This window comes from Colius striatus, chromosome 6 (genome assembly GCF_028858725.1).
Source record: "Colius striatus isolate bColStr4 chromosome 6, bColStr4.1.hap1, whole genome shotgun sequence".
Lineage (NCBI taxonomy): Eukaryota > Metazoa > Chordata > Aves > Coliiformes > Coliidae > Colius > Colius striatus.
The window spans coordinates 18,598,312-18,618,540 of record NC_084764.1 but is presented as its reverse complement, the minus strand read 5'-3'; the positions used below and the strand labels follow the sequence as shown (position 1 = coordinate 18,618,540).

Here is a 20,229-nt window from a genome sequence, read left to right as displayed (position 1 = left end):
TAGGAAAAAATAATTGTCTTGTAACATCCTAATCTGGTTATTACAGTGAAATAGAAAGATCTTCCAAACATGACTAAATGCTGCAGTGAAATTGTGTAGTGAATCCTTTCCACTTTTTGTCCTATGCCAAGCTTTACAGAATACCATTGTCCAATAAAGACTGCCAACTGTGCTGCAAAAGTAGTAACAAAAATTGAGGAAAAGATCCATTTGGACAACAGAGAAAAAACTCTGGTACAACAGTTTCCTTTAAATTGGTATTTGTTTCTACACCTTCTGTATTTTATAACATTTATTTATAAACTGGACAATGAAACTGTATTAACTTGAAGAGAAAAAGCCTTTTGCTTCATTTTGTAACTATTGAGACATTAATAATATTTATTAGCATTCAGTTGATCATTCATGTGACTGTTAGTACTTCTGAGAGTATCACAAGTGTAACTCAATCAGGTTGTTGCAGTTATTACTCAGCTCAAACAGTGGGATGGGATCAGCCTTCAGAACACAATTACAGACATATCTCTAAGTTTAGGAGTGCAGGTGCACAGATTAGTAGTTACCTGCAAACAGAAGACTGCTAGAGTGCTCACAGAGTGAGGAGACTGTTATTAATTTTCCTTTTTTCTGAGGTTTATCTAATATGCTCCAGAAAATAACCTGGTGACCCAGATGTTGTCTAAGCTTCTCCATGTGGTAGCGACATCACCTGGAATGACTCACTAGATAACAGAAACCAGAGATGTTGCATTCATCCCACACTTTTACCTCATAATTATTAAGGGATCTACTCTGAAGAATAGTAGTACACTATATTGACATATAGGATATATTTGTACAGTTTCATTTTACTCTTATTGTTACAATGCTGGATGCATTAATAAAAAAAAGAAATTAAAAAAAAAATAAAATATTATAATGAGGGACATCTTTCAGTTGTTCACAATGCTAGCATTTCATCAGGCTTTGTCCATAGGCTGTGGGTGGTTTGTTTGTTTGTTGACTTTAAATACAGAAAAGCTGAAATAACACCAATGAGTCTAATAACCTGTAGCTTCTCTATACGATGGAGGTAAAGACAGAATTAAATCTCTCTCCACAAGCTGAGGTTTCCAGTGAAAAGGATGTGAACTATGTTTACAAACTATCAGACTGCCTTTCATTCATGGAAAGCCTGAGACCACTGCATAGAGCAAAGCCAAATTGCAGCATTTGAGTCACATATAGCTTCCAAGTAGTTTAAATTCCACTCCCATTCTAGGACTACATTATATGATCACATCTGTGCTGATATGGAGGCTGCTAGGAACTAAACAGGGACTTAACAGCTCTTGTGCAAACTACAGATTACTTTGCTGGGCCACCTTGGACACAACTGCATGTCCACTACAGGTATCCTCTCTGAATTGTGAACCACTCTACCCAGGCTAAGCAGTTATATCTTATGTCTCTTGATTCAATGCTGCTGAAGAGTATAGCCTATAAGGTCAGAACATTTGCTCTGTCTTTTCTCTCATCATAACAGGAACTTGACTTTTTTCCCTTATGGAATCTCATACTGCAATTAAAAAGACCTTTGTTCATCACAAAATGTTTTCTTATGGGAAAAAAGGGTACACTATAAGGTAAAATTTCCAAAGTAATGTTTAATAAGCCTTAGGAAAAGCTCCTAGGAACTTAGGTTGGCCTCTTTATGAAACAGATGGAGAATTCACTGGTTGTCATCTACTTGTAAATCATGAGTGCCTAATAGATCTCAGATTGAATTGCTCATGAGATTGGAATTGTTCATCAGATTGGTAGTTGGGTGTTTGACCCATTTCCCTCTCTAGTTCAGCAGTTCAGTTCTACCAATTCTATCAAAAGTATATAATGGGCAAAGAGCTGGCCAACAACTTTAGGAACACCATCAGAAATGAAATGGGATCTTTCACCTATGTTGATTTTGGGATTTGGCTTCGGGTTTGTTGTTTGGGGGGATTTTTTTTAAACAGATAGTAGAAATCTCCATCACAACGTTTTTCCATGGTAGGGCTCACCATTGACCAAGTCTACCAAAACAAAACAAAGGGAAAAAAAAAAAAAAGAAAAGTAACATCTTTGGTGCACTGACACTTCTGCAATTCAAGGATTTCTTCACATAAAGCTACGTAGAAGTAGGACAGTACAGATAAGACAACTAGTGTCCAAGTTTTTGTGGATGGTAATATAATGCTATATGTAAGTATTACAATTTATTAACACTTGAATAGGCATTGCTGAAGCAAAGAATGCAATTATGAAAGTTACATGCAGGGATACAAAGTTTATATCTTTCACTACAGTTCAGATACGCAGTTCTATCACTAATATCATCCTTCTATCTTATTCTGACTTAAAAACAATCCCTTTACGTTTAATTCCAAATACTTATTCCTTATGACAGCACCAGTATTTTTAAAGGAAGAAATATATTTAGGTCTTCAGAAAATATAAAGAAATATATATTAGGTCAAGAAATACATATTAGGTCTTCAAGACCCACCTGGGCATGTTCTTATGTGACCTAATCTAGGTGAACTTGCTTCTGCAGGGGGGTTGGGCTAGATGATCTCTAATGTCCCTTCCAAGCCCTACCATTCTATGATTCTATGATATTTAAAGAAGTATACTTAAAGGAAGAAAATGTGTAAATATTAAATTTTATTTGAAAATACTGTACATTTTACTTTTAATTGTTTAATAGTTCAAGTTGTTAGGTGTGTTTTTTGTTCAAGAATTTTAAAAGCAACTTATTTAAATATGCAAAATTATCTTGAGTTGTTCACACGTGAACTTAAAAGCCATGCAACACAGGAAAATTAAGTAATTATGCCTCCAAGTTATTTACTGCAATTAAGCTCATTTATCATATGCAAATTAGTGCAAACTGGTCTCATTAGTTACTAAATTACTCAATATGAGCTGAACAATGTAGCACTCCAGTTTGTAATGAAAAATCCCTGTAGAGGCAAGCAGTATCAATTAAGCTAATTTGCATATGCAAATATATTCACTAACTTTCCCTTTTCTCTATATTTAGTTCTACATTTCCTGATCATTCCTGATTATATGAAGAATATGGGGTTACTGACCCTTTTCCACACCTTCTCAATAGCAATGAAATTACTGAAAAAATCCAGGGACTCTAAAAAGCCTGATAATCTTCTTGCTAATTTTTATAACCAGTTTCAATCAAATTTTTTAATAGCTGCTACTCAAACTAATATTTTTTACATGATTTATTGAATAAACAAATATAAAGGACATATACAGTAATGTAAAACTGAAGATGTCTTTACTGAAGTCTATTACAGAATCATAGAATGGTAGAGGTTGGAAGGGACCTCTAAATATTATCTAGTCCAACCCCTCAGCTCAAGCAGGTCCACCTAGATCAGGTCACACAGGAACATGTCTAGTCATACTTTGAAAATCTTCAGAGAAGGAGACTACACACCCTCCCTGGGCAGGCTGTGCCAGGGCTCCCTCACCCTCACAGTGAAATAATTTTTTCTTATGTTTAAGTGGAACTTTTTGTATTCCAGCTTTTGTCCATTACCCCATGTCCTATCATGGGACACTACAGGAAAATAGCGTTGCCCCATCATCTTGACATGCACCTTTCAAATACTTTTAAGTACTAATGAGGTCCTCCCTCAGTTTCCTCTTCTCCAGGCTGAACAGCCCCAGGTTCTGCAGCCTTTCCTCATAAGAAAGATGCTCCAGAACGCTATTCTCATTATAACACCAGTTTGTAGAAGAATAACGTGGAAGTTGAAAAATCACACAATTTGGCAAATCAGAAATCTCAAAAATTAATTAGTGTATTATCATTAAAACACCTAAAAGATTCTTTGTCCTGATATGAACATTCTGACACAGCATTTGAGCATTCATGTTTTGTGGTGTCTTTTCTTCTACAATCAGACAGTGAATAGTGTCTTGGCTTCAAATCTACTGTGGGAATCTCTTCAGCATGTTATACAGCAATTGGCTGTAGCTTGAAAATTTTCTGACATAACTAATTTAAACTACTTGCTTGTAGAATCAAGATGCAAAATATCACAAGATATGCCTCCTCTCCTCTTTTTACAACATCATTGTAAATAAAAGATATCCACTTTTTAAAAACACACTGTATCTTGCTTCTTATGTGTCTGTCAATAAATTTTGAAGTATCAAACTATTAGAAGGATTAGAGAGGCTTCTTGATTTCTGATCTTACACTTAACCCAATCTTCAAAATATTAATAGCAAAAGAGATAAAACAAACAAACAATTAGTTCAGCTTCCTCGGAGAGCAGACTGAAATCAAACACAGGTATTCCCAAAGATAATCAAGACGTGTTTACTTCACTTGCAAATAATACTTATCACAATGCTGCTTGGAGCAACAGAATAAATGAGAAATAGTAAAAACGGTATTTCACCACATCATCTAACCGATTCTTGTTTTAAAAGTAATTTTATCTTCTGGACTACCACAAGGTAGTACTCTGAAGTTTGTTCATATTTGTTAAAAGTGCTGCATTTGAATGCAAGACCTAGACTTTCCTATCAAGTGTTTATTAGTCTGCTAAAATAAGACAAGATTTTAACATATCATGATAAACTTGCCACTACTATTAATGATTTTTTTCCTTTATCCATCATCAACAGTGTATTTTCCTTTAAATGTCAGAAGTTTCTACTATCCATTGAGAGGTTAATGGGAGCAATTTGGTAAAAGCACCACCCTCTCTGAAAAAGCCACACCTTAAGAGATATTCAATATGATGCTCATATTTGATTGAAAATCCTCAGTTACAGGTACAAGGGCAATACAAAGGTTTTTTTACTAGTACTATGATACAGTTATATCCTGAAAACACTTTATCACATTGAAGTACAAAAATCCTAAACCAAAACACAAAGGGGAATTCTAACTTAAATAAGTAATAAAACCACTAATTGTTTTAATATGCAGTAAATAAACAACTCAAAAGTCAAGTAGTTTTCCAAGTGTTCTTCCTAGTTTTTTTAATTTTCATTCATGAAGTGTCATAGCTAATACTTATAGATTGTATATAAATCAGTGTCCATGAGATTTTATCTAAATACTTGTTATAATTCATACTGTAAAGAAAAAAACATACCTTTAGGATATATAACAAGACAATGCAGGTTTACATACTCAAACCAACACACTGACAAATTACTTAAACTGAAATATCACAAAACTACTTTTTCATCTTTTTTCCTACGTTTATGAGACAGTGTAACAATGTTTCTGTCTACTATGCAAACACGGGGCTGCAGATACTGGTGTGGATATCTTTGACATGGTAACTATAACACAACTACTTCCACACAGAATCAAAAACTGCTATGGGTGTACAACTAAGTAAACTACTTCATTCATGATTTTTGTTCCAAAAATAAATTAATTCTGCCAGCTAATTTCCCGTTTTCATTTCCTAAAATTATCTTTGTTGCTACTCTGCATTTAGGTACTTTCTAAAGATGTGAAAAATCTAACATTATCCATAGTAGTTCTGAATGTCACAGCTGAGGTAGTACAGAGAGATAGCTCTCAATAATTTCAAATTAAGTGAACTATTTCTCATGATAATATCCTAATTTACTTCTTTTGTACCTCTCAACAGATACTACACCAAGCAAGATATTTGCATTGAGAAGCTGTGTACATTGTTAAATAAGAGGAGTTATTCAGAGCTGCACTTAAAAAAGACTACACGTTTTTTTATTTCCACAGTGCTGGGGTTTTACTGTGCTGACAAAACACATCTCATTTTGTTCTTAACTTCTTCTGGTTCTATGTTTGATTACCACATCCTAAGAAAGGTTGCAATAACTTGGATGAAACTAAGACTGCATTAAGAATAATTCCATCAAGTCATTGGTTTTCAGTTGAATCTTTCTGGAAAATAACAACTTCTACAGTGTGACTAAATTCATTATCAAATATCAGATGAATTTTTATCTCATAGCTAAGAGATGTAAGAGGCACACTGCTGTTCATTTTTTTTTCTCTTTGCAGATTGTTGCAAATTTGTGATATATAATTGTGACAACTGGGATATCAAGGAGGAAAAGCAGTGCTCATAAAAGTAGGAGAAAAACCTCCTTAAATCTATACAGGACACATAAGGCAAATCAAATCACCAACACAACATAATGTTTTGTGTAGACACACATAAATGAAAAAAAGCATTCTACACGCCTGCTACATAGTTCTAAACAACAAAATACTTGCCCTACTACTCATTAACATTTTCCCAATCACAATCAAGAAGGAAATGTGAGCTTTAAAACAAATAATCTCATTCATATAACTGCTGACAACAATAATACTGAAATTATTGGGAGAAATATGACTAGCTAGTTATTTTGATTTTTCTTGAAAAAGCCATTTTTTTACCTGTAAAATATGACTTCCCAAATGTGATTCAAATACTTCAATGGCAAGGGCACTGGGACTTCTCCTGCGCTGGGCACCTATAACTGAATAAAAAACAATTATGTTGCAAAGTCTGCACATTCATTTCTAATGCACACCTGATCATACCATTTGACACCAACTATTTATACGTTTCACATCTTATACACCTGTGCTAATTTCAAGTTTGCCTAGCATACAGGAAACAAAATTGGTACATACTTTTAAGTGAATCAAATTTGAAGGATAAAGATTTTTTTAATAGCTTATTTTCCAAATAAGCTATTCAAATGTCCAAGAATTCTGAGAAGGAATCACTTGCTCAAATATGTCCCAAGTCCCTCCAGAAGATTTTTTTGTACCTGCTAACCACAGCATGCTAAATTTAGTAAAAAATACTACTGAAAAAGAGGCTACACACAATCTAAATATTTTGAAATGTGGTGATAAGAAAAAAATATTACTTAGGAATTAGAAAGATATAAGAGATTTATCTGGACATGTTATTTATCTTATTTAAAACTGAAATGAAGTAAACACAGCATTAAAATGTCAACATTTGCAATCACATCTGAGATATCAAAGTTATTGCTGAGCATAGGGAGATACTGTAGTACCCCAGATATCCACGTTAGCTGCTGGAATAGGTGGAAGCTTCAGGTCCTACATTTAAAGTATATAGTTTTAAAAATACAAAGGGAGTAATAGCCAGTTTCAAAGGCATAAATGACTACAGAAAAGGCTGAGAAATCATAAAACTTATATTTCATTAAACTCTCTATGCCAGAAGCACAAAGTCAGCAACAGAATCTGAGTATAACCAAACCGTATATACTGCAAGCTAAGATTTCTTCTTAGCTCTAGAGTATCTTTGCCATATGACCAGAGGAAGCTAGAGCACAGAGGAGAGGGCACAGGGCTACAGGAACCTTTCCACCTTTCCTGTTTTAGTGCCAAAGCCAGGCACGCCTACAGCAGAAAGAAGAGGTGAAGTTCATTCTGCGCCCTTTTAAGGTGTGTACAAAAACATTTACATCCAAAGATCCTGATGGTCTAATGACTCTGGAACCATCACAGCACTTGTGCATCTTTACATATTGTTCTCTTTACAATGTATGAAAAGAAATAACAAGGATCTACTAAAAAAAGCAGAATGGATAACTGCCATTACTGAACAGGCTAATTTAACACCAATGAAAACAAAACACAGGGCAATGATTTCTTAGTAGTCATCTATGATGCTGCCTGCCAAACATGCTATCAGTAAGAAAAGATAAATGCCAAGTAGTGATAGTCATATTGACCTGAAAATGTAATATCACTCCTTACTGATGTTTCATGTAATTTCCTTGCAGGAAATTCCAAGCTATTTATATTGGGCAAACAGGTGGCTTAATTGCTAATAGATTCAGGCAATAGCTCATCATTACAAATGGTGACTGCTACAGAGCCACTATTTTCTAAGTCTTCCTCTTTTCTCTCAAGGTACTCAAGGACGTAAGATGCTAAAAACTAAGAAAAAGATATTAATTAAAAAGAGAAAAGTCTTCTTCAAGACTGCTGCTTTACATTGCAACTAAAGTTAGTAACAGACCAAGTGCTGTATGTGGGGTGTTTTAACTTCAATTAGTATAGTGACGTACCAGTCCTGTCAGCACAATATTATCCTTTTACAAGTGTTAGTTACTTTGTCAGTCTTACATTATTCTACATCAGCCTTCCAATTTTAAATAATTTTGCTTCTCCTAGCATTGTCTCATCTTTTCTAAAGCTGCAGTAATGCCTACTATAAACAGCAATGCTTATTTCATGAAAAAAAGGTAAGAGCACATTAAATCTTCTAAATTCTTTTAACTTCTCCTTTTGCAGACAGACTTAAAGATTATTCTTTTGTCCTTACACTGCCTCCAGATATAGTATCGGGTTTGCTTAAACTGGAGTTGTACCTATATTTCTGAGAGAAAGTTTAGGTTCACTTGTAGGACTAAACAAAATATATAGCATTGTAAAGATTATCAGTATTCCCATTATTATTGCTATCAGTTAACAATGTGCTTTGTATGCTCATTTCATTAATAATCTACCTGGAAGAGAAAAGAAATTCACTGTTTGGGCCTGCTAGGCAGTGCTTCATATCAGTCTCCATAAAAGCATTGCAAAAAGAAAGAAAAGAAACCTAAACTTCCCTGAAATTCTTTAGGTTCTTTCATTCTTCCATTTAGACTGTGTTCAATTTTCTACATATTGTTTAAACATATCACCATCCAGAATTAGCTTTCCAATTAATTTTCTGGTTCTTGCCCTATATTCTTCTTTTACAACCCCCAAGGATTTTAAATTGTATCCATTACATATTGAGTATCGCTTCCAGTTCTATGATGTTAATTGTTAGTTGCAGGGGCTTTAGCATGCGAGTATCATAACTTTAAAAAGTGCATGAAGATAGTGCAGCACTTTTTAAAACGACCACTTTATCTTTAAATGATATTTACAGGTAAGTCATCAGTTCTTCATACTTGTGACAGTTCTATAGCTTAAATGAAAACACTTCAAAGTCAGTGAGCCAACTAGAAAACATGAGATGCTCAAATCTTAGCTTTAACACTTCTCAGTTAAATCCTCTATCAATGCCTGCATCCTAGTAGCTGGTAAACAAGATAAACATCTTGTAGTACTTTCATGCCATTCAGATTATCGATATTTTTATAGCAGTAGAACTCTTTGATTTATGTGTCTTGCACTTCCTCCGATGATATGGGGCTGCAATGACAGTTCCTAATTCTACAATCAGCATAGATACGTGAAACAGAAAAGTAGTATGCTTCTAGTAGCCATACTGTGACTCTTTTTTGGTAACTGAATAGATGTTAAATATGCGCTTTCTGTATTTCATTCATTTCCCTATCATTCTGCACATTTTGAGGAATGAGACAAGAATATTGAGGTAAATTCAGAATACGGGAAACAGACTTATTTTGTTTGATCTTCTGACTTAGTTCTTTCATTATTTTACTTACTTGAGCTTTCAAGGTTTCTTGATACCTATCTACATGAAAAGAAATAACAACATTTGGGGTATATAAATGCATATCACATTGATACCTTTCAAGCACATGGCAATCTCTCAGTCCAATCGCAGCACAAAGCCTCTTGTTTGTACTGAATGGATTTTTGGCATGACAATAGATGAAAGGAAGACATAGACTGAAATAGTTGGATTAAAAAGCAGGTCATGTTATTTTTTCTAAAATTTCAAAACATAAACTATAAATACTGAACTGGCTTCCATCACACAAACCACAGCCAGTCATCTCTCAATCTCTCACCCTGTGGATGGAATCATCAACAGCTACAGCTCAGCTGCTCACAGAAATCTTGGAAAGTAAGTGATTTAGGATTTATACCACAACAACTACAAATCAAAGTAGCTCAACAAACTTCATAGACCTAAAGATCTGGATGCACGTATTAAAAAAAAAAACCAACGCAGACTCTTCACAGGAATAAAATACTGCCTGCATAAAGTAAATTTCTTCTTTTGAGTAACAGTAAGTAGGGAAAATTAGGATGCGGAGAGGCTAAAGCATGCGTACCAAACTGTAACATGAGTCACAAAGGAAACAAGCTCCAAATCCAGGTTAAACTCCTCTTCACGCTTCTCCTATTTTAACAGTATGAACAAACATCTCTAGGCTTTTTCACAAATGCTCATATTTTGTACTTTTTACATTTAATTGACAAAATTTAAGGTTTAAATGCAGAAATATCTTGGTTAATAAAAAAGTTGACTGAAGCAATACTTGTATTAAATATCAACTGTTAACAGTAACAAGGAGATAGAAAGTTGGTTTTCACACATGCACTTAGTAGTGCTGGAGCAGAGGAATCTGGCTACTAAAACCTTTTACTTCGCATGGCATTGAACCATGACTTTTCTATCCAGACTGACATTTCTATTCTTGGCATATAATTATTCCATAGCAAGCTATTAACAAGGAAAAAATTCTAACTGCTCACTAATTCCTCTTTAAATTTCCTCCCTCAATGACTATTCTGGTAAAGCACAAGGTGAAGGAAGAACCACATTCCTTTCAGTGTATCTTGGGGGCAGTCTAAGCATGCTTAACGCAATCTCAAGAGCATTTGGAATTGTGCTAGGAAGAGTGGGAAACTATGGAAAAGAAAAATGTAGACTGCCTAACAAAGATTTCCATGCATCCTGAAGAGACAGACTTTCCCCTTAAACTCACTTCTAATCTATTGGAGGACACAATGATGAAGACTGATTTCACTGTGACTTTTTGCTACTGAAGACAGAGTTCTAATTAAGCAGCAATCCTTGATCACCAGGAGTGAAAGCACCTATCACCAGTACAATAATCAGTTTCCCCTAAAATACTTTTGTGAGACTTGGCATGCCATCTTGCAACATAAATTGGTATTGTGGAAAGTCTGGAAAAAGTTCAGACCAAGATGCAACCAGACCCTTTTTGTACGTTTGGAAGGAGAAGTGGACATAGAGCCATCTCATAACATCCTTTTAGGTAATATGCTGTCTGATGAATTACAAAGAAACAGAGATCATATTTCACATTTTGACCTTGAAGAACTCTAATTATGACTGTCAATGAAGTCACACTTTAATTAGCAAAGCCTGAGCAGACCTACATAAATATGGAAGTTTATGAACACCCCATCAAGGCAAACGCTATCTGTTCTATTCACAAAATATGTAACCATATCAGGCTATTTGCATAGAAGCTTCACATAAGGTTGGCTAATATTTCTCCCTATAGCTATCAACAAAATACCTAATCATTTCAGATGAGAGAGCATAAGAGGTAGAATTGTCTGAATTGTCTCATATGACTGTATCTGTAAACAGCTCACAGTATGAGTGCAGCTACAATCTTTTAAATATTCTTTTCCAGAATTTAACAGTTTTTTGTTTCAAAGTAGAAAAAAAGTATATAGAAATGACAACTTCTAATACAATTTACCTTGGTGTAAAGTAGATACAAAAAGAAAAATCTCTAGGAACAATCCCAAATGCTCGTGAAAGAACAATGCAGGTGAATGTGGTAATCAGGGTTGTTTTACAAGAAGAGGTGAGGTATCACCTTAAAAACTTGGGACTTTCCTATGAGACATAACAAGTAGTTTGGAAATGCTTAAAGTCTGTGTTTTAGAAAATACAGGGACATTGACTGAGAGGCTAAATGGAACCACAGAAGAGGCAATGTCAGGGAAGCAGACAAAGAGTAACAAACATTAGTCTCAGAAAGAAAGGTCAGATGTATGTATGCTACATTCACAAATTTTTTTTTAAATTATTCTTTTACTTCATATTTAATGTCTTGTGATGGATATGGGTTTTCTTTGCTATCCCATTTATGACTGATTCTAAGTTTTGAATGAAAACTCCAGCAAGAGTGAACTCCTCTTCCTAACACATATGTTGAGGACATCAGCCACGGATGATGGGCATTCAGATCCTGACTGAGAGATGAATAGTAGACAACCAGTATGACATAATGATGAGATGTTGTCCTCTAATTCAGAAAGGGTATCCAAAAAAATTAAATTATGTCAACCAGTCTACCTCACCATAAACCATCATATGATCCTAAAGTTTTTTACCCACCTTCACAGATGGGAAGAAGAAATAAATTTCAGATAGAGCTGCAACATATGTGGAAAGGTATTTTATCTTTGTTTAGTAAAGCTATGGGAATCATTAATGCTGTGCCATTACCAACCAAGTATCATAGCAATAAAGTATCAGAACAAATTTGTCACAAAGGACAACATGTAAGATGCATAATGCAATATATGATAATCAACTTACAAAGCTAACAATAGCATTTCAAATCTATTTTTCTGTTCACAAATGCCTATTATTCTAGATGCCCACCTTCTGGTCACTGGTACAGAGCACGTATTGATTACTAAGGAATCCACAGTTGAGAAAGCAAATCATGTTTTTCCCATGGAATAACTAAGTAGTTAGGAAAAATGAACTGGTTAAGAAAAAGTTATATAACACAAGTGTGTGTCATGATTTCCAGTTCATTCATGACACTTCATCAGAAGGTCCAGGAATTAAACAAATTTTATAGGAAAATCTGCTTTCCAAATTCAAGTTGCTTCATAATTTTGAACTTTTTAAAATAGCTTTTTTAGTTGCAATAACTTAAACCTGATCAAATTAAAATGTCATAAATGCAAAAAGTACTATATGTCTTGTTAATGTGTCTAGAATCAATGGATTTGAAGATGCATAATTCACATTCAAAGTGAATGGAAAAAAGAAACTAGGTAAGTGGCTGTATTAGTGTAAGTTTTTATCTGGTTTATGAGCCAGTTATTTTTCTTTTCTCAGTCATTTTCATCTTGTTTGTAGGTCTACTCCTTCCCGAAGGATTTGTTCTTTGAAGAGGAGGGGTAGAGTCGGTGCACTTCTTAGGTCTTAAATGTCTCCTTATTCTTTTCTGAACTGCCTAAAATGAAAATTCCCAAGAGTGGAGACATTTTAAAAATAAGTATATTCAAGAGTTTTATATTTTTGATAACTCAACTAGCACTGTATCTTAATTAGCACTTACTTGTACACTTTAAGAGTTTATTTCAGAATTTTTTTTTCACTCTGAAGGATGAAGTCTCTGCTGTGCAAGAATTTCCAGTCATCTAAGCAAAGAGAGTTCTCCATCTGTGGCTGGGGGCAGGAGCACTGGCCTTTCTCCCACACTGTAGTAGTTACTATAGGAACTATTGTGCTTCCTTCAAAAGGGCTACAGATGGGGTGATTAAAATTCTTCATAGGAGAACCCCCACTCTTCTCCTTGACAATGAAATTCTTCAGGGAGAGAGCTAGGCTTCCAGTTCAAGAATGGCAGCACCTGAGGGAGTGATGTGGCAGAGAGAATCACCACTGCTTTAAGCCAAAACTCCTGAGAAATGGGGGAAGGAATAACTTCACACAGCCTCCACCATGTAGAGGACAACGCAGAAAGTAAAGAACACATAATTTCTATTAAAATCAATACTAGGAGAAGAAAAAGAACTACACAAACAATTACAAAAAAAAAAAAAAAAAAGAAAAAAAGTTGGGGGATAAGCTCTGGCCATTAGCTTCTCTGTAAGGCAGCAAAATGCACTTTGACATGGAGGAGAGGGATCATTGTCTCTGATAGAACTGAATTAGAACTACCTCCCAGAATCAAACTCACTTTACACTGGTTATTTTACAAATATTTACAGTGTTGCCTTTTGCTCCCAAAAATCTAGGAGGAAGAATTTATATAGAATGTAAGAATAACAATTACGATCCTAACAAAGGCTGTTTATATCGCACTCTCACAAATACAATAAGAAGCAGGTAACTCCAACTCTTCTTCAACTATATGTCAATTTTATTAAATGACAGCAATCTTAAAGAGAGAAAAATGGTTTTACATTTCAGTCCAGAAAGGATGAGTCACAAATAGGGGGCAATGTGAAAAGCAGCACTGAAATATTCTGAGAACTGTAAAATCATTAGATGGGATAGCTGAGAAGGTGGTGGTGGAGACTGCTGCAAGTAAAAGATACTTTAGATATTACTATAGCTTTAATGAAAGGGTTCAATAATTACAGTCAGATAGGAGCTTCTCAGAAAATCTAATTGCTGGAAAGAGATGGGGAAAAAGTCTACAAAGTATGAAAGAAAGGCAAAGTAGAGACTGATGTGTGAGGCAAGGGAGAGGGACACATAAAGATGGGGTGAACTGAGTGTGTAAAAATATAGGAATTTAGCAGTGTTTTAGATAAATGTCCACTTTGCAAGATTTGGCTCTAGCAGCAGAAATAGCATGAAGAAATTCCTTTAAATTCAGTGTTATCTCCCCCTCAGATGAGTGATGAGTATTGATTTCTTATTCAGATATAACAATAAAACACTTATTGTAGTAATAGTCCCATTGTCTTGTTTGTAAGCTAGTATTAAAATTCCTCTGGGAAGAAAACTGCTGTCACCCCTTTCCAGCTTCAGTGCTATAGAAATGGTTAGTGTCACTGATTCTGTTCTCAGGAGGAGGACAGGGTATTAACATCAAGTCAGAACAGTGTTATATAGTGTCAGACTATACTTGCTGGTAAAACTGAGAGGCCTACATCTGTTGTCTTGCTTTTTTTTCCAGTCTGATCCCAAAGGTTCATGTTATGACATTTGTAACATCTGCTACAAATGCGGAGGTAAGTCAGGCACAACCTTATTACTTCCAATCTAACGCTCCATCCATCCACAGGGCTTTCATATGCCACTAGTATGTCAAGGGGACCAAAAGCTGTTCAATCTACATGAAGCAAGGTATAATATATTTCTAAAAGTCAAGAATAAGAAATGATGCTTTGTTACGTCTCCCCTTTTTTTCTTGCCTTAAGTCTTGGCAGTGTTATTTCAGAAACTTCTGTGAACAAAATAAGCAAGCTGCTTCTCCTTAGCACCAATACAATTGCCTTTTTATGCCTTAGACAGTAGTGTGTTGCAAGTGTGCAAGCTGTGATTCACATCCTCCCTGTTTTTACTAACACTGAAACATATCCAGCTTCTCCTAACAAGACCATCCTATACAGAAGTCTGCTTTCTTGCATAACCCTCTTTTTCTTCCTTACTTCTCCCTCTATTTTGGTGAGTTTACTATATCGTTTAATGGACAAACTTAACTTTCTCCAGTGCTCAGTGGAAAACATCTGACAGACAAAAATTACTTATTTACTTTGTTCTAACAAAAAAGGAATAAAACACAGAAAACAAATAACAACATGTTTTACAGCTAGTATTCTTTCATTTAGCCTCTCATTACTATTGGTGGAGTAAGAAATCTGAAATTGATATATCCACTGTACTTAAAGATTTAAATACTTAATGGCCTACGATATTGTATGCTATGAGGGCTGTGCTATCCCTGCTAAGTGTGATGCTAAGGCAAAACATTTCACAGCTGCCTGCACAGGAAGACAACCACTCATTGCGTGACTACAACTACCCACTGAAGTTTTTTGAGAAATATATGTAACCTCTTCTGACAGCAAGTGGAATGTAATTTCAGAAACTAACAGCTTTAGATGTCATTGAACTGGGTAATATGTTCAACATTCAATACCAGACACCCCAAAAAAGAACAAATTTCCCATTTGATACAGCCATTTAAATTCAGATCAAGGGCTGCAGAATACTGCATGAGAGACTGTAGAGAAAGAAACCCCTGTACCTGATGTAAGTGGCTGCAGGTTTTGGTCACCTGCATTTCTAGCATACTCACTTTTTTCTGTCATACTATCACAAGCTACATAAAAGGAAGACCTTTCAGCTAAGAACACTGGAAAAGAACAGACTCCCTTACATTAAATGAACACTAAAAATTCTAAAATATGTCAAATGTTGCTATTGGCAAACGTTGGTGTCACATTTATGACTGGAATGCAAAATCCAGCTATGACATAACCAGACAATTACTGACTAATGCATAATTATCAAAGTAGGTGATGTACTGAAATGAATTCAAGTGCACAACTATTTATAACTATTTCAGGTTCTAAGGTGAATTTAGGGCTTTACTGTTTTTTCAGACTTGGTTTTATGACCAGTGTATGTAGGTGGTGGATTTGTTTATATGCTACATGCCTTTTTTCCTTTTTGTGATGCGGGCAGAAAAAGATATAACGAAGATTCATAAATGAAGTGAGACTGGGTACAAATCTGCAATCAATACACATTTTCAGAGAAAAAAAATCTTTATCAGTTGCCAAAACTGAACCGTGTAATTAACTGAGGATTCTGGTAAGAACCAACTGTACCACTAGTCAATTATTTTTGCATATCTTCCAGCTGCTGCTTCTCTCTGTTCATAAGGGAGACTGTAAGAAAACACAACTATTGAGAATTTGGTGATTTGAAAAAAAAATGAAGAAATTTAAGGAGATTACAAAGACCAACTGTAGTAGAACTGTAACAAATATTTAAAATCTATTGCAACTGGTTCTTAATTTCCTGCTAGGAAAAAAAAAAAAATAGAATTTTTCCCCAAGAAGTTTTTTAAGAGCTAAAATAGTATTTCAGTATTGCTGAGGAGTAAAAACAATCATGCGTAAGCTACACAAGAAATCCCCAGGTTCTAATGAAGCAGATCCCAAGGGAAGTGGTCATATACATCACAATACTGGTTAAATCCTTACAACTAGTAGATGGAACCGCTTGTCTTTAATCATGCTGCTGTTTAATTAAAAAAAAAAAATTAAAGCTTGATAAAAATTCTCGGTAGTAAAGAAAAATGGTATCCAGCACTTTTGATTGTGTTCTTAATTTAAAAAAAAAACACCAAAATTGTGCTATCATCTGCAAAAGTATGTTTCAGTAGTCTTTAAAGAAATAGAATCTATTGGAAATCCCAATGACCAGTAAGAAGAACAGTTAAATCTTCAGTAGAAATGGTGATATGGTCTTTAAATTTTTGTTAAAGGTTAAAAGAATTCATACAGTTCATGCTGAATCAGCTTAGAATTAGAAATTAAAACTAAGAAGTTCTAATATATTTTCTATTATTATTATTCTTATTGGCTTCAGCACAATTGGTGTTTCTCCTTTTATACGCAACAGGATCCTTTTAAAATACTGATATGAGAAAAGTCCAGTTTTCTTCACCTCTGGAGAGTGCCTACAAGGGAACTATAGAAGAGTTTTATCTGAAGATAGAATAGTTATAGAAGAGAGAGCTACTAATATGAAAACAAGAAGCAAATTCTCTACAGCCAGAGAACTTAGTATATAGGCACAATATCCACTGTAGCCGAGTTGCATTCATTAGTGTAAGGAATTAATTTAACTCAAGATTTCTTCTGCATTGAATGAAAATATTCCTGTTATTTGGTTATGTCATAGCTAAGATTCACCCTTGTTATCTGAAAAAGTGAAGGCTGTCCTGAACAACAAGAAGCAGGGCAGGCACAGTTGAAAATATACCTTGAATATCTTAACCATCAGTGTCATGGGATATTCTAGATAGATATTTTTGGTATTCTTTAGCAAATTTACTTAAAGGCATCAGAATTCATTCCCCACACAGTACTTGAATCAGACATGGACACAGATGGTTACCTTGACTTTGGGGGCAAAGCTTCATTTTGCAAGATAACAGTCTTTAAACCAGCTCTTTCTCACTTCTATGAGCACTGATAAATATATCTCATTTTTTTTTTCTTAAGTGCTTTATAATCATGCTGATAATGTATTGAATTTAGATAGTTTCTCAATAATTGCATTTTATTTATACACATATGCATTTGCTATAAAGAGAAATAATTTGCTTGATATAACAGCTCAGTAGTCTGTGAGCTGAGATTTTACTGAAATAATGTCCTTGAAATTCTGTTCATATTTTTTGCAATCCAGTATTGCTTTTTAAATCTTACACATATTCTTCCTTGTGCTGCCTCAGTCCAGCTGAAGAACTAGATTTTCATAACTATGTAATTTGTAACTGAAGCTCATTAATTTAAAGGGAAAATACTTTTTCTTTCCATATAATACTACAATATAATATTTAAACTAAAATATAAAGTAAGAATTGAATGAAGACTGCTCAAACTCCAAACAGATACTTCTCTCCTGTCACTCACAACCTTTATACATCCTGCAGAAATCCTAATGAATAATGCCTGACACTGTTTATCTGTTTCTCTTGCTTCTTTTAGTAAATTCCTGAAAGATGGTTTGTATTCTGACATTTTTCATTATGAATGTGCTAGCTTAAGGGCTTTTTGGATTATTTTAAATTGTCTACTATACATCAAACATCACATTTTGTTAATAATACCTGAAAATCTGAGAAATTTACTTGTAAAAAATACATTTCCACTAAACAACATAGGAGGACAAATCAGAAATGCAGTAAGTTATTTTCTGTGAATACTGACAAACAAGTCTTTCAACATAAAGGCTTTGCATTACAAATGCATTATTGGTGCAAGGCATATTCTACATTTCTCCACAAATAAGATGGAGAATGCACTAGAAAGTTTAACTATTGAGCAAAACTCACCCAACCTTTCAAAAGTATCGCTGAAAAATTCTGTTTCAAATTTCTCTGAGAATTATTCTGAAATAATAGTCACTCCTTCTACATGAAATGAAGAATGTGAGGAATGAAGAGACACCTATACGTCTGGAAGAGGACAAAACAGATATTGCTGTGACAGCTCATGGACAGATGTCTTCTGAAGAGAAAGTCTTATTTTAATGAGTCATGACTTCAGAAAATACCACATAATTTCTTTATAAATACAAGGAAAAGTGGATGGCAGATAGACTGAAAATCAAAGCACAAAAAATAAAGGAAAAAAATCCTAAAGAATGTTAATTAAATGTAAGAATTTGGGATTACCTTAACACAATTCTAAAGCTGTGCCTTGTTTACAGTCTTCCCAAAAGCTGAATGCAGTAAAGAAGTGGTCTCCACTGCAGTGTTAGTTCAAGGTGCAGCTCCCACATTGGCTTGTACCTCATTTCACTCTCAAACAGTGACCTCTAGTTCCACTGAGGTGGTATTTTAAGTTCACTAGTTAGCAGACACTTCAGATGGCCACTGGAGTATTGCTGACACTGGACCTAACAAGGCAACACGTACTCAACTGTACTCTGAGCTGCATATACAACACACCTGTGTTGCTAATCCATTTGTTCTGTGGGGTTCAAAGATCTTGTTTAGCCAATGGCACATACTATCTTGAGCAGCATTAAGGGTATGTTTTTGTGATGGGTTTGAGTGGAGTCGCTTTTTTCATGGTAACAGAGAGAGGGGTCTGCTGTGTTAGCCCTTGTAAGGAGTTCTCAAAACTTCTCCTGGCTCCAAGTTGTATCCACTTCATGCCCGACTGAGCCAATCTGGTATCTATATGATCACTATTTAAGAAGGGGATTTTGTAGTGTGTAGGAGGAGGTGGAAGGGTGGGACAAGATGGAGGTGTCCACATGGACCCCACAGTCAGTGAGTGAGTGAGCAAGGAAGTGAGAAGTAGTGTCCGACCAAAGACCCTCTACAGCCCTTAGTGAGAGAGCAGCTGTCCTCCTGTGACTCACAGAGGGCAATGGCAGGACTGAGAGTCACAAGCAGCTGGACCCCATACCAGAGGAGGTGATTGCGCCTGAATTCGCAGGAGGCTGTGTGAGGAGGCGGCCATGGCACAGGCTGTGCTGGAGAGCCTGCGAGCCGCAGAGACACACAGGAGGCGGAGAAGAAATGCAGCCCTCAGGATGAATGCATGTCAGAGTGGCCCGTGCAGGGCTGCCCAGGGACCCTGTGCTGGAGCAAGGAGGGCTGGCGAGGAACCCACTTGCCTTGAGGTGAGACAAGCGGCAGGAATCATGGGAAAAGGGCTGGTTGAAACCCCCATTCCCTGTCCCTCTGAGCTGTTCAGAGCAGGAGGAGGTAAAGACGCTGGGATCAGGACCCTGAGCTGGGAAGAGGGGAGGGCTGGGGGGAAGTGGATCTTAAAGGTCTGGCTGTGCTCTTCATCATCATCCTTTTTCACCTCTATGTTACCAGGGCTTATCTGTTTCCAGTCCCTGAACTAGTTTATACTGCTGTGTAAACATATTCTGTCTAAAGAACAATTGTTAATTAATTCTTAATTAATTCATTAGTTTTAAATTAATGAATGAAAACTCATTGTACAAAAAATCCTGGAAAGAACAGAGCACACATTTTCCATCTCATATTTTCCTCTTTTACACT

The 20,229-nt window shown here is 35.4% G+C and overlaps 1 protein-coding gene across 5 annotated transcripts in view; it reads right to left on the bottom strand.

Annotated features, from left to right (window-relative positions):
* The window catches only part of NPAS3 (neuronal PAS domain protein 3), a 620,517-nt gene that overhangs the window by 313,270 nt on the left and 287,018 nt on the right, over nt 1-20,229 (bottom strand). For 3 of the 5 annotated variants that reach the window (XM_061997548.1, XM_061997550.1, XM_061997552.1), the window contains one exon: nt 6,443-6,525. In XM_061997548.1, the coding sequence (XP_061853532.1) occupies nt 6,443-6,525 (83 nt within the window). The remainder of the gene's footprint in view (nt 1-6,442; nt 6,526-20,229) is intronic. The other 2 variants (XM_061997549.1, XM_061997551.1) reach the window with 1 other exon arrangement.